General features: G+C 38.3%; 1 protein-coding gene across 7 annotated transcripts in view; it reads left to right on the top strand.

The window, feature by feature from the left end:
* GULP1 (GULP PTB domain containing engulfment adaptor 1) overlaps window positions 1-24,658 on the top strand; it is a 96,871-nt gene that overhangs the window by 62,530 nt on the left and 9,683 nt on the right. For 4 of the 7 annotated variants that reach the window (XM_032113897.1, XM_032113895.1, XM_032113894.1 and 1 more), the window contains 7 exons: window positions 885-983; window positions 3,145-3,282; window positions 4,553-4,669; window positions 5,027-5,119; window positions 14,341-14,565; window positions 17,399-17,537; window positions 24,119-24,213. In XM_032113897.1, coding sequence (XP_031969788.1) covers window positions 885-983; window positions 3,145-3,282; window positions 4,553-4,669; window positions 5,027-5,119; window positions 14,341-14,565; window positions 17,399-17,537; window positions 24,119-24,213 — 906 coding nt within the window. The remainder of the gene's footprint in view (window positions 1-884; window positions 984-3,144; window positions 3,283-4,552; window positions 4,670-5,026; window positions 5,120-14,340; window positions 14,566-17,398; window positions 17,538-24,118; window positions 24,214-24,658) is intronic. The other 3 variants (XM_032113901.1, XM_032113899.1, XM_032113898.1) reach the window with 2 other exon arrangements.

The following is a 24,658-nucleotide window of genomic DNA, read 5'->3' on the forward strand; positions in this document are numbered from 1 at the left end:
AACTCCTGGCCTTTAGTGGATCATCATCCTTATTTATGCATTTGAAAATACCATTCTAGGCTATCAAAGACTCGAGAGAAAAAGGGCAACATTTTGCTCTGGTAATGGAGCAAAATACGGAGCAATCCTATATTTCCTAAGAAAGGTACCCAAATTTAGGGCACTCCTTAACTGTCATGCAGGAGCAAATTTGAGATACTGTGCTGATTTTATAGGCAGTATTCATGAGAGAAAGAGAGAAAGGTAAGTCTAACATCTAGAAAATGAGATGGAAAAAGATGGAAAACATATTGAATAGGAGACATTACCCAACCCAGTCATATAAAGTGCTATCTAGCCATCATCCAGTGGGCTGCTGGCAGATAGATTCTGAGAATAAAATAGATCAAGTACCTCTTAGGTGTTGACAACTGCAGCGTTTTCAAACTGACCCTGTTTAAAACAAAGGAGCATCTGGAAGTACCCTCCATGCACAAGTATGGAAGTGAGTGTAGAAATAGTGGGGTGTGGAAAACCCACTGATGTTCCTTGCTCAACAACCAGGCAGCTGCTAAACTGAAAGTGTTCATGTTCCTGCTGCTTTCATAGAAATCTCATGCAAAAGCTGCAATTAAGTGCATAAAAAGCAGATAAAAGTTACCGGGGAACATGCTAAGTAATGTTAAAATACTTTTTCCTGAATTTTAGGAGCATTCTGTAGTGTGAAGTTAGAAATGCTGGTCTGTGCCCAGCTGAGACTCTGAGAATGGTTGGTGTTGTTTATGGGAAGCTTTTTGAAGAAGGAAGGAAACAACTTAATGTGGAGGGAGTTGAGAGAAAATGAGAATTAATAAAAACAAATAAATTTACTATTAATGTGATTGCTGTTGTTTTTCATGTTTCAGTTTGCAAGACACATCAAGAAATCTGAAGGCCAAAAGACACCCAAAGTTGAGTTACAAATCTCAATCTATGGTGTAAAAATTCTAGATCCAAAAACAAAGGTAAGAAACTTACATGGGTTTCTTTAATGTGAAACTAGTAAATATTTGTTTCACTATTTTTAATGTTTTTATTGTTTTATATTTTTTAAGGTATTATAACAAAAAAGATCTTCTAAAATACCATGGTTTTTTACAGCATCTGGGTGACATCTTCCCAGGAAGGCACATGATAGTCCTGAAGGCAGACTGTATTTAATGTGGTATTAAATTTTCTTAATCCTTTCACAGCAGGACTTTTAGACTTTGAGGAAGACAAAGACAATGTGCTAAATAAATGCTAACAGTTCGGATGATAAAAACCTTTCCGTACATATGTTGAATATTGAATTTGAAAGAAACTTTTGTTCCTGTTTCTTCATTGTGAAGTAATTGCTGCACTCAGGCACTGCCTTTTCTCAAATGGTAGCTGTAGTTTAAAGCTGCAGCTGCTTGCAGCCCGTTTTTGCTTCAGACTCTTGACACAACCAGAGCTCAACAGTTCTTACATTAGGAGAGGGGACAAGAATGTCAACTTTATTTGGAGTTTTTGCATCTTCCTTATGCTGTAGGGCAGACAGGGGTGCTAAACCCCATATCCTGGCAAAAACTGTTTTAAAATAACAGTTTGAAGTGCCAAAAGATCTTAGATTTCCTGCAGAGATTAACAGAAAGCTGTGGGATATATGTTCCTGGGGGAGTAGGAACATTCTAATCTCTCAGCAATGTTGTTATTACAACTCGAGTGGTAATCAACTGTGAGGAGTCTTTTTATCTCCCCCACTTAGTTTCTTGTAGCTGCATGTAAATTTGAATCAAGTTTTCCTTCTTTTTGCACAGTTTATAAATGCTTTAGGAAATTCAATTTCATGTTATCAGCACTAATAAAGTCTCTTTTGCAGTGTGTTTTTGAAACAAAGCACTTAAGTTATGTTACAGAGGAATATTGGTTTTCAGTCACATAGTGACTATTAATGGCAGTAGGAACGAGAGGCCAGCTCATACATCAGGACCTGATTCTATACTTGGCACTCAAAAAAAAGGATTATAGAACTGTGGTTCTGTCCTTAAACGATATAAAATAGTTATATGGATCTGTAAACCTCACAGTGCCAGGGAGAGCACACGTCATTATTTCTGTGTGTTGAAAAGCTACAACAGGACAGAGATTTGGACCATGGGAGAAATGGAGTACTCAGAAGAACAGCTGTAAAGACTGAGAAAATGAACTCAGCTGGGGCAAGGGGAAAAGATTGCCCATAGGGTGCATTTTTTGGCTATGTGGTTGTGTACAGAGGGAGCGTGGCCTTGTTTATGGGCTTACAGCAAGCTGGGAACCCCAGTGCTACACAGAGACTTTCTTTTTTAATAGATAATAGTTCACATCTAAACGACATATTTTCCTTTAAAGCAAATACTGCTTTCCCATGTAATAAGCCAAATAAAATAAAATACCAAGAAGAGACTTGTTGAAGAAAAACAACAAAAAAAAATAGTTGAGATAGTTTATTTCAGTCTTGTCAAGCTTGCTCAGCTGAAGAGCATTGCCATTGCAACTTTTTATATAGCTGTAACTTGCTTTTTAATGGAAAGTGAAATACAGTAGCAAAAACATACAAATAATAATGCTTAAAAGCTGCTTCTGTGGCACCTCAAGTAAGAAATTATTTGTATGTCAGGTTTATTTCTCTTTATTTGGTTACCAAAGCCATTTTATTTCTGTTTCCTGTATTTACTGTAGCAAAGTAAGGACTCATTTCAGTAAATCCATTTTAACAAACCTTCAGAGATGATGAAATTTAAAGATATTGTGCACCTGGAAAAAGAACAGATTATTTTACATAATCAGGCCCTAAATAAAGTACAGAGGGATGCAAGGCAATAGTAAAATCAATTTTCTAGAACAGAAATTACTGTCCAAATAAACACTTCCAGATAAATGCTGTTCAAATAAAAACTTCCTGTTTACATTCAGTAAAAACAGGAGCATTTTTTAGGAGATGAGTTTGCTTAATTCTGTTACACTACAAGTACATTTTTGGGTGCTCTCATGTACAGTGAGGCATTCAAAAATGTTACTGCAGCTTGCCTGCTCTTATGAGGAAATCCAGAGCTTTCCTTTGTGCATCTTTATCCTAAGCGAGTGTAGTAATTTCTTAAAAATTATCTTTCTGTTTGTTTGCAGGAGGTCCAGCACAACTGTCAGCTCCACAGGATATCGTTTTGTGCTGATGACAAAACTGACAAGAGAATATTTACTTTCATATGCAAAGACTCAGAATCAAATAAGCATCTGTGCTACGTGTTTGACAGTGAAAAGTGTGTAAGTATGCGGGACGCTCTGCAGGGCTTGAGGTTCTGCTGATGGTCTGCCCTGAGATGAGGTGGGAATGGTTAATTACAGACACACAGCCATGGGGACATAATTTTTCACGGCAACATGGTGTCTTGTAACTTAGATGCATTAAATTAAGGAAGAGTCTCTCTCTTCAATGATCTGAGGTGGTGTTCTGGGATAATTTCTCTTACTGCCCAGCTCAATATCCTGGGGGAAGCATCTGCAATACTCTGGGAGAACAGGCTCCACCCCACCAGGCTTGAGGTGTTTGCGCAGCTGTTTGCAGAGATTACTGCAACTCTGGGGCTGAGATACCCTTGCAGGCTCTTCTGCTGATGTGTCTGTCTCTGGTTTTTAGTGTTGGGGGTTTTTGTGTGTTATTTGTTTTTTGGGGTTTTTATAATTTTATCACCACAAGGTTCTCCCTTCTTTTTTCATCCCCCTTCCCGGCCCCATCTCCCAAGTTTAACCCCACAAAGCACTCCCAGACAACTCATTGCACCAAGCACTGACATTCTCTGGTGTCTGAGACAGAACAGTTATTCCTTACTGTATTTACTTTCTCTGCTAAAGTCCTAAGCAAGTGGTGTATCCATATGTTCACCTTTTATTGGTCCTGCTTTGGTATCACTTTTTTCTGAAACCTTGGTGTCCTCCATCAGCTTCCTGTAGGCTTATTTTACCCCCATCATTTTTGAAATAGATATTCTGCATTGACTGTATAAACACAACATAGGCTATATTTTGCACATACAAATGCAATTTCTGATTTGGGTGTTGTTTGGATTCTTTTATTTCTGGATTTATGTAGTTGGATATAATTGTGCGGATAAATACTTAACACAGTATCCTGAGCGAGATTTTATAGTACTTGAAAAAATAAGTGTTGAAATCCAGATTTAAAATTAATAGGGGTCAAAATATCCATTAGCATGAAAGCATTATTTCATTACATCTAAAAGAATTTATTTAATGATTTAACAGGCTGTATTTGCTTTAGAAATCATCTGGAAAAGCCATGGTGCAGCATGGTATCTGTGCTTATGGAAACTGAATACATAATTTATGCTGTCCAGTCTCCCTCCTTTATCCAAAGTATTTTTATGTTCTTTCATTGCGTTTTGCCAAGGTATTTTGCTGAAGGGTGCTTGTCGTGCTCCTTGGTAGTGTCGGCTTCATGGTGGATGGGGCAAAGCCTTTGGTGTAAAGTATTTTGTCCTAATGTACTAATTTCAGTCTTATGTTTTATGTAAAGGCAGAAGAGATAACTTTAACAATTGGTCAAGCATTTGACTTAGCTTACAGGAAATTTCTGGAATCCGGAGGAAAAGATGTTGAAACAAGGAAACAAATTGCAGGTTTACAGAAAAGAGTAAGTTCTGAATTATGTTCTTCTTTTTAAGAGATAAAAGTACATGCTGCTGTATTTGTATTATCTGCTTTTTATGAAAGCATAATTTCCAGCATTATTCTCAGATTGCTAATGTAACAAAAGAAGACTGAAAAAAAAGTGTTAAAAAGTATTTTATGTTTTGCTGTCTTGCAAGGACACTAAAAAGCAAGGTTGAAATATTGAGGATACTGAAATTTAATTATTTTTTGTAGTCAGATAACAAGTTCAACCTTGATTCTAAATCACCAGATCTCTGGTGAAACTTATGCTCAGTGGATGCTGTTGTTGAAATCCATGACGATCCCAATAGCTGTTGAATAACCACTTGCTTTGTAGATTCAAGAATTAGAAACTGAAAATGCAGAACTGAAAAATAAAGTTCAAGATTTGGAAAACCAGTTAAGAATAACACAAGTACATGCGCCTCCAGTAAGTACACAACACAGCTCTTGTGTCTGAAGTCACTCTGTATTTATAATCACCTTATGATCATTATGAGCATCCCTGCTGTTCCCAGAGATTGCCATTAACATCCAGTGATCACATAACATGTCTGCTGAAGAGCAGTGTTGAACTAACAGTGACATTGTGACAAGCCAGCAGAAGTGCAAATTACAGTCTCTCCAACTGTGGTTCTTTCATCCCCTATCATACCTATTTGTTGCTGCCTCAAGCAGAGATCTGAATGTGCCAGCTGAGGGTGAAAAACCCTTCTGCACTGAAAGCTCTGGTTTCTAAACGCTGCTTGGGAGCTCCCCACAACTTTCATAAGCACATGGTCACCTGTGACTGACAATCTGCCTGCCAAGGAGTCAATAGGTCTTGGGAACTAAGGCTGGGTGATGGGAAAGAGGAGCAAGTGTGGGTTCCTCGCTGGAAATTCTGACTGCTCTGCAGTTCCTGTGGATGATGACCACAGATGTGTGTTTAAATTGCTGGCTGGCAGTTCCTTATACCTTGGCAGGACCTCCCACAATGCAGGTTGCACTGCAGACTGGTCCCAGAGACTCCCCCCTTCTTACAAGTGTGTTCCATCTGTACAGCTTTAGGCAGCTGTGAAAATGAATGAAATTTCTTAATGTATGTGTGGCAAAATCTTAGCAAAAGTGGAACTGCTTTTCAGCTGTGTATTTTGGACCACCTTGTTCCTGCCCAGAGTGTTCACTGTTTCCCCTTAAATGGATGTTTAGAAGTTTGGGCAATGCAAAAGCATGTTTGTAGTGGTGCTGACAGTTTATCAGTAGTGTCTGTGCACTCTCTTTATGTTGATTAGATGGTTGTTCCCATGAGGAACTGCTATTTTGTTTTTGAAATCTACTTAGAGGAGAGAACACCATAAATTATAAATACTCTGTAACTACCACAGTGGACATTTAAATTATGAATGTCTTCTCACTTCTGAAGCATTCAGGGATAGGTAATCAATTTTAATGCTAGATTTAATGTCATGTTATTCAAATCTTTAGTCTTTTATTTTCCTCATTTGGGATGGCAGTTTGTCTTTATTTATGAATATAATAACTAAATGTATATTTGAATGCAAATAAACAGGCTCTTAAATCCATTGCAATCAATGCTTTTCTTTAATTTAAATTACTTTGTAATTTCATTAAGCAAAACAAATTAGAGAATTATTAATAATGCCTCAAAAAATCCCATAGTTTATGATTTGTGTCTTTTAAGACAATGATGTCACATTCCTTATTAAAGAGTTAAGATCTAAATTTGTTAATCTGCTAGCCATTTGTAAACTCTCTCCCTAGATGTTGTTTTATTGTTAATTACTATTGGTACAATGAATAAGCATATTGCTTAAATAGCACTTGTGCTGCAGCAAAACTATAGAATATTGATAATTATTGATATTCATTAGTTCAATTCAGTAATAACGGTCAGCTATTAATTTGCACTTTAATTTTATTGCTTTATTTACTCCTTAAGCTTTAAAATGAAACCCCCAATCATTTCCTGTCACAAATTATTAGAATTGCAGTAAGAGCCACCTAAGAGCCTGTTCAACATCTGCATCCATTCTGACACAGAAGAGATTTCTGTAAATGGATGAGTACTGGAACAGAATGCCCAGAGGCTGGAGATACTGACTCTGCCCTGAGCATGGTCCTCAGCAGCCTCAGATAACTGGATCCTGCTTCAAGCAGGAGTTTGGATTAAGCTCCTTTACTTTTACAGGATTCTTCCATCAGATGTGCAACCAAAAATTAAAACAAAACAAAAACAGCAAACCAGCCAACCAAAACCAAGCACATTTTTAGGAAAATGTCTTTCTCAGCTCCAGGCCCACAGCAGTACCCACTGCTGTGCACTATCAGCTTTGGCACCTTACCAAGAGACATCTTTCAGGCAGGTCCTTTCTAAAGCAGACCTTGTGGAGATGGTAAATCAGAGCTCTCAAGTGTGCTGGTGTAAGAATAACTCCATGGAAATGGAACTGTTCAGTTGAGAATGAATGAAGAAATGGACTGATGAGGTTGTCAAGTGACTTCAGTGCAGAGAAGAAGCATAAATATTTTTAGGGCAATTTGAGTCTGTTATAAAAGGATTATCAGTCAATGTGCCTGGAATAGCAGCGAATGTGATGACACCTATCTGCTTTTTTATGATGTGAGCAACAAATATGTATGAAGGAACAAAATTACAAACAATTCATAAGAAATTAATTGCATGTTATAGTTTGCAATTAATTTTATGCATTTTTCATTCAAATCAACTATAACTTCACGTATGATTCTGCAGTCTCAATTCCTATTAGAAAAAAGTGGTGCAAAAATTTCTTTCCCCCTATTTCCACATAATTTCTCTAATGAAAAAGGTCACTTTCATTTTAAATGAAATAGAGATTTTTTTCTGGATTTAAACTAAAAATATCTGTGCTGCTGCTGCTCTGTCTTCAAAATTAATGTAACAGATCTATATTGTGATCATTTTTTCAGAGTAAACTTTTCAGATCTGCTAATAGTGTTTTCTGAAATAAAATAGCTTAAATGAAGCTGAATATCCAACATGGGGAATAATACCTTGTCTGAGCGCCTTTCTCAGCACTTTTTGGGTGGATGGGGGAAGTCTTCCTTCCCTGCAGATAGTCTTGGTATTACATGCTGTGAACATAAGTTAATCATTCTCTTGTGATTTAAAACAGATTTATTAAACTGTAAGTTTTCTTGAAGTTTTCATCTCACACTGTTGAATTATACAGAGATGTCAGTGCCACACAACAGCTTTCTGAAGCTTTTCTTAGACATAAGAAACATTTTGATTTATTTATATTTTGTTAATCTTCTACGGCTGGAGTTCCTTATCCGGCAGTCCGGCTCTTCTGAGCGTTCTGAGTTCTAGGGAAGGGATTGTTCAGTGGTCAGTGGAAAGTCTAAGCCCTGATCTTTGATGCCTAATATGATAAAAGAACACGTGCCTTTAACTGGCATCACAGCAGTTTGTAAAGAAATGTTCCGTTTCAGGAGCCAACTACAGATGGTTAAAAGTTGCTTCTGTTTGTGCTTAAACAGTACCTTGGGTTTTCATATCCTGTGCTTCCCTTTTCATATTTGGTTGTTTGCATGCTGTTTGTGCTCTCCCAACGTTTTCAGATGTGCTGAAGTGGCTTTCCTGCCATACAGATTGCTGCCTGAGCTCTTGCTGTAGCGATCAATGTATGGCCACAGCAGCCCCTGGCAGTCAGCAGGTGATGTAGCACTGCAGCCACCACCAGCAACTTGATCAAACAAGGATCTCCTTACCAGAGCAGGGGGTGCTGCAGAGGCCTGTGCTGGCAGTGCACAATCGCGGCAATAGAAACACTGACGTCACACTGTGCTGTGTCCTCCCTCAGGGCCCATCCCCGCCGTGGAAGGGGATGGGAAGCCATGAGGTCTAAGCAGGCATAGTGGCAGGCTGACAGTGGGGGGGTGTTTTCCTTCCCCAGGAGAGGAGACTTGGGGGCTGTTAGAATTTATTGCACCTGTAGTGTGCCACAGTGCTGTGACAGACAGCACGTGATGTCACTGGCATGCTTTCTTTGTTACGATACTGATCCAGGACAGGATGCCTTTCCCACCTGTTAGTAACTGGGAAGCTGGGGCATCATTCGCATGCAGTGCCAGTCTATCATTTCTTTATTCCTGCTTCTTCCTTCTGAGGTGCATTGATTTTTGTGTCTTTAATCATTCCAGACACATTAGTCTTCCCATTAGATTTTCATGAAATGAAGAAGGGAGAAAACACTTCGGGAAATTTGAAGTGCAGCAGGTTTTTTGTATTATATCACTGACCCTTGACATTGTTGGTTGTCTGTGTGGTTTGGGGTTGTTTGTATTTTCTATTTTTAAAAACAAGCCAATTCGGCTTTTTTTGACAGCTCAGTCCTCTGATTCCCAGATCATTTTCCCACAAGCAGGACCAGATTGCATTTCCTGTCCTCACTTCAGTATCAAAAGAAAATAGAATGTGAGAGCATCTTTAAACTGTGGATGGATAACTGAATATGTGTATGGTTTTAAACATCTGGTTTGCTGCACATTTAAAAAAAACCAAACTAGTCTCAACATGTTTCAGTTCTAAGTAGATACATCCAGGCTGTCATTTAAAATAAACCTTTCTAACTTCCTGTTGTCATTGAAAATAGGCTTGTAGCTAAATATGAAATAAAGTCATTTGCTCAGGATCAAATGTAATATGTTCAAGACTTAAAATTCAGATCCTCTTTTACTTCCAAAATGTTTCAAGAAACATTTTGTCTGTAGTTTCTGAAACTATAGACAAAATGAGTTGTGCCAGGCTGGACTGCAATATGTAGCTTTGCTGGCAGATTTACTTCTCTGCAAGGAGTTGGCCCCAGGTTCACATATTGAATTCTTGCGTAGTAGTGTTGAACACTTTCTTTGCAAAACATATTACAGAAACACCTTAATTTGCTGATGAAAATGTGTACACATTGGTGACTTATCCAAAAATCAATCCATGGTCTAACTAAGAGAAGAAACTGCAAACAGTGAACTGTAAGCTTGAAGCTTCATTTTAAGCACAGATAAAAAATTATTTTGAGTTGATAATTTCATAAAAGAGAATATTTTTCCATCTGAAATATTTAGTTGTTTTAATTAAATTCTTTTTTAAGTAATAATAAGTATGGTGTATTAGGGTGTTTATTGTGAGTCCTCAGTTGCTCTATTTAAAAAAAAAAACAAAACCAAAAACCAAAACCACTTGCATATGAAAATTGAAAGTAGTAATAATTTAAAAATTTAGGGATTACTTTTCTCTCTCCATTTTATAAGTAGTGAAAGTTAAAGACTTGTTTGGGAAATACAAAGGGAAATCTAGTCTAAAACTGCTTTTTTGATGATTCTTTCTTGATTCTTTTTTTTGCAGGCCAACTAAGGGTTTATTTGAGGACATCTTTTAAAATAATACTGACAGACTGAAATGGGTGCAAAATATGTGTGTGAATAATGCAATTACCCACCCTTTGCATTTTTGCAATATGTAAATGGGTGAAAAGCGTTGACAGCAATCAAGTTCTGCTTTTGAGGGATACAATTGCATCAGAATTCTCTCCTTGCTTGGTTATTAGTATCACCAAGAAAATTTTTCTGTAGCTGCTCTAAATCTAGCCATATGGCCAAATCAACATCAATCTAATTTAGGTGCTTTTTCTGTCAGTTCATAAACTCTATGGGAAAAATAAAATTTCTTTCTAAACCTATAAAAGAAGCCATTAAGGCAATGAGATCATAGTTGGAAATGAAAGAGAGAAAACTGGATTGTATAATGAAATACTTTTGCATAAAATATATTGTGAAAGTTGAACATCAAATTGTCAATCTTCACGATTTTTCTCTCAGGATATTGTAACTAATTAGATTTACATTTGCTCAGCACATTCAGTAAATAATAAACTGCTTAGTGATCATTTTTTCTGCATTCAGGTCGATGGTTTTGAGCAGTCTTCCTAGAACTTTGAAAAGTTAGTCCCTCAAATGACTGTGTTTGCCAATGCAGAAGTGTTATGCAACAGAAACTCTCACTTTTTTTCGTGTCCTGAGTGGCTCTGTCGAGGACATGCAATCCCAAACTAAGAGTTTCCTTAGTTTGCTTTTCGAGCTGCGCTTCCGTGTGCCGGGAAATGTTGGCATGGGATGTTTCCTTTGTCTCACTCCTTTGCATGCACTGCTGAAGTTTCTGTGCCTTGTGTATCTGTTGTTTACTTTTCATCTGTTTTAGTGGCTTGGCAATGCTTTAGTAGCTGGTCTTTTTTGCATTGGGTCTTGATTATGTGAGGACCATTGGATTTTCATCTCATTGTTTTCCTGTGGGGACACTGCTCCGGTTTGTATGACAGGGAGGCTTTGGGTGCTGCTGCTGTGTGTAAATGCAGCCTCCAGAGCTCAGTGCAGCCCTGACAGAGTGGGTTCACATCATGTCTTATTTGCTGCTCTTTCCATTGCTAGTGCTGCCCAAAGCTGCCAGGGTTCCCTGAGAACACTGAAATGAGGGAGAAGCAGAACTGAAAGGCAGCAAGAAGAGGTGTTGGGGGAAGCAGCCCCAGAAGGAGCAGTGTTCTTCCTGCACCATAAAGATTACCAAAGAAGCAGTATGGAATACATACTCCTACGTGGACGTGCTGCAAAACCCCTCCATTTTTAAGTAGAGCATTAAAGATACTGATTGATTAGACCTTTCGTGCAAGGTTTTGTTGTGACCTGGAAGCACAGGCCACCTTCACCAGCTACCCTTATTGGAAAGCTTCACCACACTCATGGGAAAACCCCAAGATAGATATTGGAACTGTGTGCAGATTTCAAAAAACATTTTGGAATGTGTTTATGCATATCACTTGATTCCGATTTCCACCAAGATTGCCAAGTGGGAAAATGCACATGGGGTTTTTTGCCTATCTTCAGCTTTTTTAGATTTATAATATTCTGTGTTCAGTTCTTTGAGCACTTCTTTGTGAGGGTATAAAATTCTGTTACATTTATGATGTTAAAGAAAATTAATTTGAAATTGCCTATGGCATATTTCACGTCACTGAAAAAGTACTAAATGAACTGAAGATGTAGCAGTTCATTAATGAAACTACTAATGCTTATACAGTATTTTATGAATTAGTAAGTTATGGATTAGTGTGTTCTTAGTAGCCCCAAATCTCAGGAAATGAGCAGGTTCTTCTAAATGCATAATTTTCAATTCAAGGTCACTCACCTTTCCCTGGAACATCGCTGCAGTTACCCACTGTGGTGCTTCTGTATATTACCAATTTGAATGTTCCAAGGAACAAAAACATTTTTCAATTTATTCTAATTCATACTTCTTATGTGGGTATGACGTAGAGATTGCAATCAATGTCTTGAGACACCTTGTAAAAAGAAACAATTTAGAAGTGATTTCCTGATTAACAAAATCTCAATCACATTGCATTTTCTAGTACAATGCAGCCCAACAGTGCATCTTCAGCACCATTCTCAGTAGAATGAGTCCAAAATAAATTGTTTGCTGGCACATAGATACATTTAACCATAAAAGAGACCAAGCCTACTGAACTAGTATGATTATTTCATGAAGTACCATTTCTTGTTGTTTTCTTGTTGTTTTTCTTGTGTTAATGAAATGAGGCCCAAATTGGGACATATTGTATCAATGCCACTATTACTACAAGTGTTACAGAGGGGGAACCTCAGACAAAACACAATTACCATAAAAAATGACAATTTAATTTTTTTACTATATTTTCTTCCTTTATAATTTGGTGTAAGAGTATTAATTTTCAGAAGCTACACCCTTTTTAGATTGTATTCTTTAGATCAAAGGTCTCTTCCTTTCTCCCCCTGCACTTTGTGCATCTGGTGATATTCCCTGTTTTCCATTGTTGAATGCACTTCCCTGCTGTCCCTGTGGTGTCTGTGGGCTGCTTGGAACCCTAGGGCTGTGAGCAGAAAGTCCATCAGCCTTTCAGGTCTTTCTGGACCATGGGATAAGACACAGAGGAACACTCCCAGCACCTGATGGGTTCTATGCTGCTCTGCAAATGAAGAATTCCTAGGGAAAATTAATTTCCTGAGCAGGTGCATTCCCAAAATTGTTGTAGGAAGCCTGACACCCCATATGGTGTGAAGTGTCCTAAGAGTGTCACTGATGAGCCCTGTGACTGCTCCATGTTCAGGGCTCAGATGACACCAGGGTGTATATTCAGGTTTTGTATTGAATTTTTCCATTGCCTGGATTTGATATATGCTCATCATCCTCATAGCTTTGCTGCTTGGTGTCCTATGTGCATTTTGCTGGTTTCTGTGTGATTTTTCATGTGACTTCCATGCCTTCTTATGAAAACTACTTATCCTTTGCTGTTTTGCATTTCAGGGGAGTATTTGGCTTTCTTAATCAGACTGTATTTAATCTCTTTGAGCGTTTATTATTACAAGGGCTGTTTTTTCCATGGTTATGTATAGCAGCAAGGATTCCACAGCAGTAATACACAGTAGCACTGCAACTCTTCTACCTGTAGTCTGGTGATACTCTTGAAATCATAATCAAAATTCTGTCCTGTAGGTTTTTTGATTTTTTTTTTTTTTTTTTAATTGATTACCATTCCAAACCCTCCATTTCACAATTCCAGTATAGAAATTTTTGAAGTTGGGATGAAAACCCTTTTTTTCTTTAATGCTGAATTGCAAGTTTTGAGAAGGGAATTTTGTGGGTTGTTTTGGTATTCTCAAGTATGGCACTGTAACTGCATTTGGTCACCTGTACCCTTAGCCTGGTTAATCTTTAAAGAAAGGGAAGAAAGAAGCTGAGACTCATTTTATAAGGATTTGAAATGTTTTGTTTTCTACATAACACTGAAAAAAATGGTTTAAAATAATTGATTGAATCCTGATCTACTGAGTTATGCAAACTTCTTATGAAATAATCATGACATATCGAATGTGTAACACTATGAAGGGAGTAAAAGCAGACTTCAGGATTTTTGCTGCGCTCATCTGCCACTGCCTCAGCCTGGGCCAGTCACAGGGGGCTTAGGCAAGACACTTCCAGCCCATTCCTGCCTTCTCCGTGTGGAACTCTTGGCTGTGGCCAAGAAGAACTTTCTGCACAAGTGCGCAATCCCTTCTGTTAAGATCCAGAGTTAAATCCATCCTCTAAAGATTTTCATTCAATAATAAGCTGTTCTTTCAGCATTGGTGGTATATAAATGGTGGGCTTTTCCTCGATTAGTTAGAGAAAATTCTGACCTGTGCATTAACCAGCACAGTAACTCTTCTCCCCAGACCTGTGCCTACCTGCTAAGTTATAAGTGCAGATGTGAGAGATTGCTGATCCCTTGTTGGCTTTAGACATTTCTTAGCATCTCACGCACACACACACACTGCTGGAAAGATGCCTGACTTCATTTTATTTGGTTTAATGATCAAGGAGCAAGTTGTCTTTGTTCCAGTTGGTACTGGGTTACCTCTTAATGTGGCATATTCTCATATTTTGTGTTGAAGTATTTTCAAGTTCTGTATCTTGTAACTATAGCACTGAACAGTTGCTGACAAGCTTTTTTGAAATATGAAATGTGTTGTTTTTTCTTCTTTCCCTGATGCTTTCACGTTCTGTTCCTCAGAATGTTTTCTCTTTCTGTGATTCCTTTTCAGCTGCTGCACATAAAGTGTGATAATGATGAACATATGTTTCAAAGACCCTCTACTTTTTTCTGGTGTAACAATGAGGATTCACCTCCTTGTTTAGATATCTCTTCCATTACGCTTACTCCTAGGAGTTCTCCTGACTCTAGACTACCACCTGGATTGTTAATACCACCACCTTCAAAGAGTGGTCTTCCAAAGCCTGCCAGTGAATACAGCTGCCCAAGACCTCGTGTAATCTTGCTGTGCAAAAGCTTTTTCAGTTTTGGTTTTTTTTTTAGTTTTGGCTTTCTTTTGTTCTCTGTTGTGTATTCACTTGTATTAAAAAGTGCATTTTGTACAGTGGCTAAAGGACAGGGCAGATTAATCTTAGGTTCTCTAGGGGTACTCTTAAAATATGGAATTTGTGAAGATTTACTCTTATTTTCTACAGAGCTTTTTCTCTCCCATCCCCAAAATTAAATTTTTATTTTTCCAACATGTTTCAATTAGTCCATTAATTATTGATCTCTGTGTTATCAGTCAATCCTTTGTTCATTATTTTTATATGAAGACTAGTGATTCAAAACAATTCTAAAGGTCCAACTTCAAGGGCTTCTCCCCCGCCATGAATTAATAGAAAAGCAATCAGCCATGAGATAACTTTCAGCATACTTTATAAAAAATGTAAAAAATGAAGCTTGAAAATTATTCTTAAATATGAAATGGGCATATTGCCTGCTTTTTTATATTAATGTGCTTATACTATCAACTTTTCTCCCATTTGCAAGTAATGTTTGGCTTTATTTGGCGACCATCCTGGCTTTCTGCATGTGTTCACTAAATAAAAATGCTTCTTGTGCTCACATGTATTCAAAATACACATTTTTTAATTCTCTTACAGTTTTAATTAAACTATATCAGTAGTATCAAAATGGCCAGTCACCGACTTCAACAAAATGGAATATAATTGGGAAATTAGTCTAAACTGTGGGTTTGCATTTTTTGCCTAAAAGGCACATTTATAACTAAATGTAAATGCTGTTTATCTGTCTTCTAGGTAGCTGTAAGCATTTAACAAATAATAAGATTCTCCATTAACACTTAGGATCTCCAAGACATTCTAGGATTCTCCATGGGTGTTGATGATAATGTAGGTTGATATAAGCATTTATTTATGCCCCAAACCTGATGCCGCCTTCCTAATGCCAACAAAAGGCTGTCCACAATCAGAGAGAGGTTCAGATGAAGGAAGGCATGTGCTTCTTTATTATGTTTATTTTGGGTCCAGCCCATCCATTGCCCTGCTTTGAGTGAGAGCAGGTGGCATCCATCAGTCTGCCAGACTCAGATTATCCTGGTTTACTGCAGGGTTAATGCAAGGTCCATGGACACTAACAGGAGCCTGTGGTGTCTAAACTCTGCACTGAAATCTTTCCACAACACATCATATTTAAAATTCCAATGGTAACTCATGTTGAGGACAGTAAGAGTTCTGGATGTGTTGAAATCTTGAAAACTGGTTCTTCTATGAAGTTAATTCACCTATGGTCATGCTTGGGAACAGCAGTGACTCAGAGAATTTTTTTAAAAAAGGGCAAAAAAGTAAAAGCAGCATGTTAAATGTAGATTTTTTTTTTTCTTGCTATGCTTCTGTATATCTGGGAAGAAATACCCCAGGTTCTTTTAGATATTGAACAATTATAGATCTCTCTTAATCCAATTTCAAAATATTAATCCAAATTTAAAATATGAATTCAAAACTCCTGAGAATCATGGAATCACAGAACCTCAAAGAAATAGGAAATGTAGGACTTAAGAGCTCTGTGTTTTTTCCTCTTTAAGCAGTGCATTAGAGGAAGGCTGTGGATCAATACTGCTACTCAGCAGCCACTGCAGAAACCTCCAGAGAGAAACAGGGGTGGTTCAGGGCTACCTGTAGGCTTGGCTTAGAAATCTGTGACGCAAGCTGTCCCGGGGCAGCTGCAGCACAGGCACTGAAGAAAGCAGCCTTCCAAAAGAAGGGTTTATCCATGGGATTCTCATGCATAAGCAGTGCTAAAGACGACCTGCTTGCCAGGTTGTCATATTTGTGTATTCTGAATAAAAGGATCCATGTGACTAATTTAACTTGTGCTTCAAAATTTCCATGTGGATAGTTTGGGCAAACTGCATCTTGTTTCAAAGCTGCAGGCTTTCCCTGTGCCTGGCTGGCCTTTCTAATACACAGAGTGTGGGGGTTTCTGTATTGTCTCAGCAATAACATGAACATGTAAACTAGTTTTTCCTTCAGCTTGTCAGTCTCAGTTTTAATCTATTTCATCCTCTGTCTTTAGTGTTCAGTGTATTTTCACTTGATTGTGCCTCGCTTGTGCCCTGAAGTAGTGGACTGGTGGCAGGAGGAATGAGCCATTCAAAAATAAATATGGCTGTAGAACTACAGTAATTGATGGGTTTGGGGTTTCTTGCTTGCCCAGTGTTTTTTTGAACCCTTAGAAATTCCTGGGCCTTTTGAATGAAATCTCTTCAGTTTCACATTCAAGGACAACAGGTTTATTTTGGATATTAATATTCAGTGTCTAATCACATGTCTAGGCTATTACTTATGGAAAAATACATTTAAAGCTTTGATCTTACCAGTTTCTCTAGGCTGCCAAATAAGAGATTATGTAAAGAAGAATTAGTAAACAAAAAATATTGGGATTGTATCTTTAACTTGGTTCTGTGCTCTCCAGAGCAGAGCACATTGTTCTTGCCATATTACGTCAAACTGGGTTTCGTGAAGATGTCTTTGCTCGTGTGTTTGCAAGAGAGAACTGCTTGTCACAGCTTTGTCAGGTGTAACTGTGATACATTTTCAACTGAAAATGGAAAAATTACGATGCTGCTTTTGTGCTGGGGAGTGTCAGCATGAGTCAGTCTGTACTGCAAATGCCATTTGCTTGGTGTCAGGAGCTGGGGTTTGCATGCTGATGGTTGTTTTAAACTATTTTTTCAAAATGTGGCTCTTATCTGCATGCTGAAGAATTCAGTATTGTGATCTTTTTCATGTGAAACCTTGCCCTAATATTTATTGTCCTTATTGTAGGCAGGCAGTGTGACACCTAAATCACCCTCCACTGACATCTTTGATATGGTTCCCTTTTCTCCCATATCCCCTCAGTCATCAACACCTACTCGCAATGGTACACAGCCTCCTCCAGTACCCAGTAGATCTACAGAGATCAGTAAGTTCTGTAACAACTGACCTACTTTTTGCTTACATTACTTTTTATTAATAAAGCATCTTTAAAGTTTTACGTACGTTTTGCATGCAAAGCCAAATACAGTTTTTGTGAATCGCATTCAGTAATGCCGTTTCATCTTTATACCATCTTCCCAAAGTCCTTGATGTTGCTGCCAGGTTGCATTATAAAACTAGCTGTGAAACTATGACATATACACTTGGAAGGGGTTGGGTTGGGGATTTTAACTTGGCTTTTCTTTTACAGTCTCTTTTCTGTACTTCAAGGAATACTTTTATTTCGTGTTAGTTCTTTCCTTGTCAAGCCACAAGCCACAGTTCTAGCACCTAGAGCCTGCATTTCTGGGGAAGGCAGCAGGTGGAGTAAGTATGGTGATGGTGATGCACAAGGGAGAGCCAAAGAAACCCTCAAGAAGGAGACTGTCTTGGAATGCTGTTTTCAATTCTACTTTTCATATCATGCACAGCTTTGGGTTTTTTAGTTACAGTTGATGAACCTCTCCAGATCTGTCAACCGCTCCTAAAAGGTCTTCAAAAGGTTATTAACAACAGCAATTTCATTTTGCAAAGGCTTGAAAGCACCTAGGGTAAGGTTCTTGACTTCACTGGAAATATTTTAGGAGCCCAGAAAGTCTTTTTAAAAGCTTTGGGAATCCCTTGAGGGAGAGGAGAATGGAGCATGCACAAGTGATATTAGAGATTGTAGAAATACTGGTCTGTGTTTGTATCTTCTGTTCCTGATGCCTGTTTTAGAGTGCATAAGGATCATTGATGTTACTGCCTGACACCATATGGAACACATTTGAGGAGATCATGCCCTGTTTTGGGGCATGCTTCTAGGATGCAGAATTTTCAACTGTGAATGGGAGCTGTGCACAAAAACAAAAAGGCATTTTATAACTTTGGTCAGTGAATGTCTTCCCAAGCCCATATCTGATACACTGTTTGGTTCCATTTCTCAGAATGTCTGTCACCTTCTAAAGAGAAAGTAGATATTGAGGCTCTTAATTCAGTAAAGACCCCTGCTCTTTTAAAAGAGAATATTTTAAAATAATTAATGAATTTCTGTGGGATTCTCAAGAGGTATACTAACAGAAGTTGACTTCTATCAAGTATAGTTAATATTAACTATTTTCATATAGTTTAAAAGAATATTAGAATATTCTAACAGAATATTAGAATAGAACTGCTCTATTTGAGAGCATTTTATGGCTTTATAATAAATAATTGAAAGGCACCTGCTTCTCCGAAACTACAGACAATGCCATAAAATAAATCTAAATGTGCATATCTAATTTCAAGAATGGCAACTTAACTTGAATTGAACTACAGGTCAAGATTTTATTTTTTTACTTATTGTCCTACCTCAGATCCATTGAAATTGTGGCTAGCAATCTTGGAGTCAGCACTCCATCCTGAGGGATCTTGGAAATTCCAGTTATAAAAGATTTGCAATTGTTTAGGCAGTGGGTTTTGTAATATAAAGGAAAAGTTGCTTATTAACAGTGATATGTATTGTTTAAAGTAGTTGCTTCTTCTGCACTTCATTGATTTGCATTCAGTCGAGATGATGTAGTTCAGAGATGCCACTTCAGGGAGAGATTACAGAGCCCATCATGGTCTTTATGCTTTTCATCTCTACTCTTTCAGTCTGTGTCATGGTACTTTCTATGTTGAAAATTACTGTGTCCATCAGCTATTAACGCTTCTTGGCATATTTCAGAGTGTCTTTGAAACAGGAGAGAAATATTTTCTAATCAAACAAGGATTTTACTGTCCCAGATTAGAAAGTTCAGCTCCCATAAGAGCCTTGTTCAGGCTGTGCAATATCCCATCACTATAACAATGTGCAATAATGCATTGCTTTGTGGTGTCACTGCTGCCAGCACCAGCAAGCTGGCATTTCTTTCTCCAGTACAAGTCAGAGGGCTGGCAATCAAGAGGAGCCAAAGTTTGGAGTCTCCATTTTCTGAGATCATCTTTTCCTGTTCCTCTCTCTACTTTCTTTGTCACTGCACTCAAGCAGGGTTGTTTTGATGAAATTTCATGGTGATTTTGTGGGATTTTATAATTTTGGAACTTCCACCTTTATCACATTCAATAGTAAAGAAGGAGAAAGATAAGAGTGTGTCATCAGTTTGTTAGTGTCACTTCATTTATTTCTTTTGCCTAAGTGGGGCTCATCTGCCTGTTACCCAGGGAGGGCACTCATGCTGCTCAAGGAAAATGTGGTTTTAAAAGCCAAAGCTCATCTTACTCATCCTCTGGCCAGTTTGACAAATCAGCCAAAAATAACAGTGCCCAGGAAAGGCATGGACACTTGTAGGAATCCTGTAACAATACCAAGCACTTTCCATTCCTCCAAGGCCGAGAGTTCCATAGGCAATTACTGGCACCAGGATGACAGTTCCGCTTCCCATAAAGAGAAATGCCCAGAGTTAGAATTTTGCTTATCAGTTCTTCCTTTGGTATTTTCCCAGAAAAAAATACTGTGGGGTTATAAGTGGTACCTCTGGCTTTGCTGAGCTCACAGCATATAGTTTAAGGCACCCAGCCTTTTAATACTAGAGGGGAGCAACAGTGACCTTTTTTTTTTTGGAAAGAGAGCTATTTCCAAGGCATTTAAGCTTTAAAAAAATGAACTAATTCTTGAGATTTTGAGTTCATATTCAGCAGTGTTCCAACAGGGATACTCAGTAAATATCTGCTCACCACTGGCTGTATCAGTGATAGCAAATAGATGGGGTTTACCTATTTAAAAGAGAAAATGGCATAATTTTTGTACAGGAGGTTTGGACAGATGCATGATTGGACAAATGCATGCTAACTCTTTAGGTAATAATTGCAACATAGTGAAATGCAACCAAAAATGCTGGAGACCATGCTGCTTCTTCCTCATGAGGTAAGGGATTGTAAATGTTCTTGTAAGTTATCTGAATGGGCAGAATTAATTTATTAATTTTATTTAATTAAAGGAGGAATTGACTTATGTGTTTCTTGTTGTCACAGATATGAGATTTCATATCTCAGAAAAGAACTGGAGAGGATTATTCCCTATTGAGTTGCTCAATATTTACTTCACACAAATGCATCATGGACAAGGTTCCAACTGGCAGATGGAGAAATCTGCTCCAAGATGCTCTTTTTCTGCAGATATTTAAGGGTATTTTGTCAGAATAATGGATGCAATAATTTCAAAAGAAAAAAATATGGAGTAGCCTGCAGCTAAAGGAAAGGCTTTCTGGATTACCCTGTCTCAGTTTATTCCAAGTATTTCTTTGTGTGATTTCAGTGTGATTAATTTTTGTCATCACAGCTGCTCCAGTCCATCTGGGGAAAGCATATATCAGCATAGCTGTGTGCCTGGATGATAGCTAAGGTAGAGATTGGGGTGTCAGCTGCAGCACAAAAGCCAAATATTTATATTTTTGCTTTAGTAATTGCTAATATTGAATTTATCATAGAGTGCAGGTTGCTATTCTCCAGTGTTATGTGTTCTCCTGAATGTCAGATAAGTCCCAGAATTTATCGCTTGTTCATGTTATCCTGTGGTTTGAGCTGAGGATCTAAAACATCAACATTTCATGGCTTTTGAATTTGTGGGTCAATTTTGCAAGCTGTGAATTTATTTTCATCCAGAAAGGAATGAGAAAGGGAAAGGAAATTATTTGTACCATTTGAAAGGATCATTTTCAAAATCTTCCTGATTGCTGTTTATTGGAGAAAGAAATGCCTGCCTATGCTGCAGTAATTTTGAGGAGTGTGCCAGGCAAAATATTCTTGCTATAGCTAATTTTCATGCAAATACTCTGGCCTGAAACAAAAAGTTACCAGTTTATCCCATCTGTGCTAAAAAGGAGCCTCTCCTCCATCATGAGTGGAGTGAGCACTGGCAGATAAGCTTATGGATATGCCAGGCAATAGTGCAGCTCTGCAGGGATGAAATCTTCGTATTTCTCCATTTTACACAGGTTCTTCAGCTTTTGTTCCTAAGACAAATACTGGCATTGCTACTGAAAATATTCCACTTTATCCCTCCCTGACTCTCAGCAGTGCAGTCTCTCTTACAACACACAAACTTTAAATGCAGAAAAGGAGTTGTTCTGTGGTCTCGTTCAGCTGGAATGGATAGCAAGTTATGATAGAGATAGCTCCCCAAGTAATAGCTTTCCACAGAAACCCAGCTAGGTAATACTTCTTTATTTTCAATTTGATTCTGTGCAGGGTTTATTAGGTTCTGTCCCTTGGAATAAGTCACACTCTGGTTGATTTTAAATTCTGCCTTGTATACAGTATAAATTCAGAAATCTTCCACATTAAAGAGTGACATTAAAAGAGCTAAAACTTCTGCTATTCTGCTAATGAGCTCAAAAGTGCTTTCATTAATAAAAGCCTAATAATAAGGCATGAGTGAGATAATATCCATAATAGTGTACAAAATACTTGCTTTTTAAAACAGTCTTAAGTCATAATTCAGTATGAATAAATGCAGGAGTCTCGTCCTTCACTGTTTTTTCCTAAATACATTCATAGAATGTTTGCTAAGCCTTGGTGTTGGAACTGCCTGCTTTCAATTGTCTGACCACAGAGAAGACTGTCAGCTTCTTTTAAAGGTAAAGAGAAAGAAAATGGACCTACATAATGAACAAATAGACTGTGAGGGTTATAAAGTAGAATCACTTTTTTGCCCAGTAGCGGTTAGATTGCAAGTCAGAGTTGCTACACATCTGAAGGTTATTTGCGAGGAGCATCAGAGCATTTCAGGACACCAGTTATACTGGAGCAGACCCATTTTGGCTGTGAAAAAGGCAAAGGATGAGGGACAACCTAATTTTTACATTGGATTATCCGAGTTAAAGTCTCTTTTGCACGCAGGTGGTCTGCCTTTGCCAGGAAAGACTGGATTTCTTCTTGGCTCAAGAGGACTCTTGGAATAAGGCTCTCTGATCTGGGCCATCTCCTGGTCCCATGTGACAGTTCAGAGCTGTGTAGCCACAGTTTTTGAAATATGTAATCAATCAAGTTCCTGCTCAAGTTTCTGTACTTTATGATGGGAATTTCTGTGCTTTATTGTGGGAGCAAATGATGATAGCTGCCAACTATCTAAAATGCCTGGTGTGCAGCTTGATAACACCTAACTGGTAAGGGCAAAGCCCTGACAGACTGATAAGCACAATACATGTTGAAGAGCCTAGAGAACACAGGTCTAAAATTCTGCCTCTGAGGATGCCAAAATAAAGCCATCTGTGCAGCTGTAGGTGTGTGCTGCACCACTGATAACAGGGGTTTGGGTCAAGCAGCTAATTGTCACCGAAACCTTGGGTGTTAAGGGTGGGTGAATCTTGTGCTTAACTGTCCAATCACTTCAGAGTTACTATTGCCCCCCTTTCTTGTCATGCTCTAAAACTAAAATTGTTTTGAGGTAGGTAGAATGCTTGTCAGGTTTCTTGCTAGGCAGCCACGAAAGTTAGGAGAGAGGATATCTCCTAATGGTTCCAGTTTTCTCTCCACCAGTGACAAGGCTGTAGCAGCTTGTAAATTCTGCAATCAGTTGGGTTGGGTTAGCAAAATTATTTTTGCAACTGCTTTAGTTTAATCCAACGTGAGATAGGAAAAAGTGTACAGAGACAGGACCTTTACATGTAGGGAAAAAAAATCTAAGAAGGAGGAAAAACCACCCAAAACCTGAAAAACCAAAAAATTTTTGAGCAGTCAGATATGAAGAACTATACTGGTCTAATAAGAAAAAAGAATCCAGTTGTATTGGAGGTGTTTATTCTTGCCCAGACAAAAAAAAAGAAACGCCCTTCTCCCTCTGACCACTAGAATGCAAACTGCAGTTAAGAAAAAGTGACAAATATCTGGTATTGAAAGAGGGAAGTTTGCAATTGTTCTATTTATGCACCCAAATTTAGTGGAATTTTAGCATAAGTGACAATTCCTGGTCCTGCTGTGGTTTTGGGGTTTTTTTTTTATTTTTTCTTTCTTGATGTGATCTTATCCGAGATTTTTAGTTTTAGTTACTGCCAGCTGTAATTGTATCAAACAAAGGCCTTGCCTTGCCTGAGTAAGAGTAGTTGCTTGTCTCACAAAGACATCCTTAACCTGAGGAGTGGCAGATGGGGGACACAAAGGTTAGTTGGTTGGTAATTTGTTGTTGACATAATGTAGAGATGGAATTTGGCAACTCATGTCGTTGTTTCCTGTTCATTTTTGAAACTCCTTACACACACAGACTCCAGAGCACATGTCAGTAGATGATGCCCTCTTCAAATGGCAACAACTTCCCATCGGATCTCTAGAAGGAACAAGCATTAAAGGAAGCTAAAGAGAGGCTTCAACAGAAGTTTGGTGGTGTTCTTGGAAAAATATTTGTGTATTAAAGTTTGGAAAACTGCCCGAGACCTAGCTTTCAAATGGGGATGTTAAAAGTTGTGGTTAATGAGTGGTGTATCTGATGGTGCTGTTACTCAGCTCAGAAGGAGATGTAAGGTGGCTTTTTCAGAGCACTGTCGTCGTAACCCATACCTGTTCTCCCAGTGACTCACTTTTCTGTTGTTCCAGAGAGAGACCTTTTTGGAGCAGAACCTTTTGACCCTTTTAGCTGTGGAGCAGGAGATTTCCCTCCAGACATTCAGTCCAAACTAGATGAGATGCAGGTAACTACTGATTTACGTGGTTTTTGATGGCTGTGTGCCTGTTCTTGAAGTACATACTTACCATACTCTGACAATGTGTTCCACAACGCGCACACTAATGCATTGGAAAACCCCTATTGCTGACCATTCCTTTTAAGCAAGTTTATCTCCTGGTCTTTGAGCTGGAGTTTGGATTTGCCTCAAGAGCCCTACCTGGTACTGATACCTTTTCCTGGTCTTAAAATCAAGAATCAAACATGGTTAGAAGGAAAAAAGGGATTTTGCCTTTGTATTTATTTTAAGGATCCTTAGGTGCACCACATCCAGTTCAAATGCACCTCCATGCACACTGCAAAATGCACACCCCCAAAAGATCTGGTATAACATTATAGGTTTTACTAATTAGCATATCTATCAAAGATTCCCCAATGAGAGGCTCGAATGAGCCCCCCTCCCCAAGGAGCCT

Source organism: Corvus moneduloides, chromosome 7 (genome assembly GCF_009650955.1).
Source record: "Corvus moneduloides isolate bCorMon1 chromosome 7, bCorMon1.pri, whole genome shotgun sequence".
Taxonomy (NCBI): domain Eukaryota; kingdom Metazoa; phylum Chordata; class Aves; order Passeriformes; family Corvidae; genus Corvus; species Corvus moneduloides.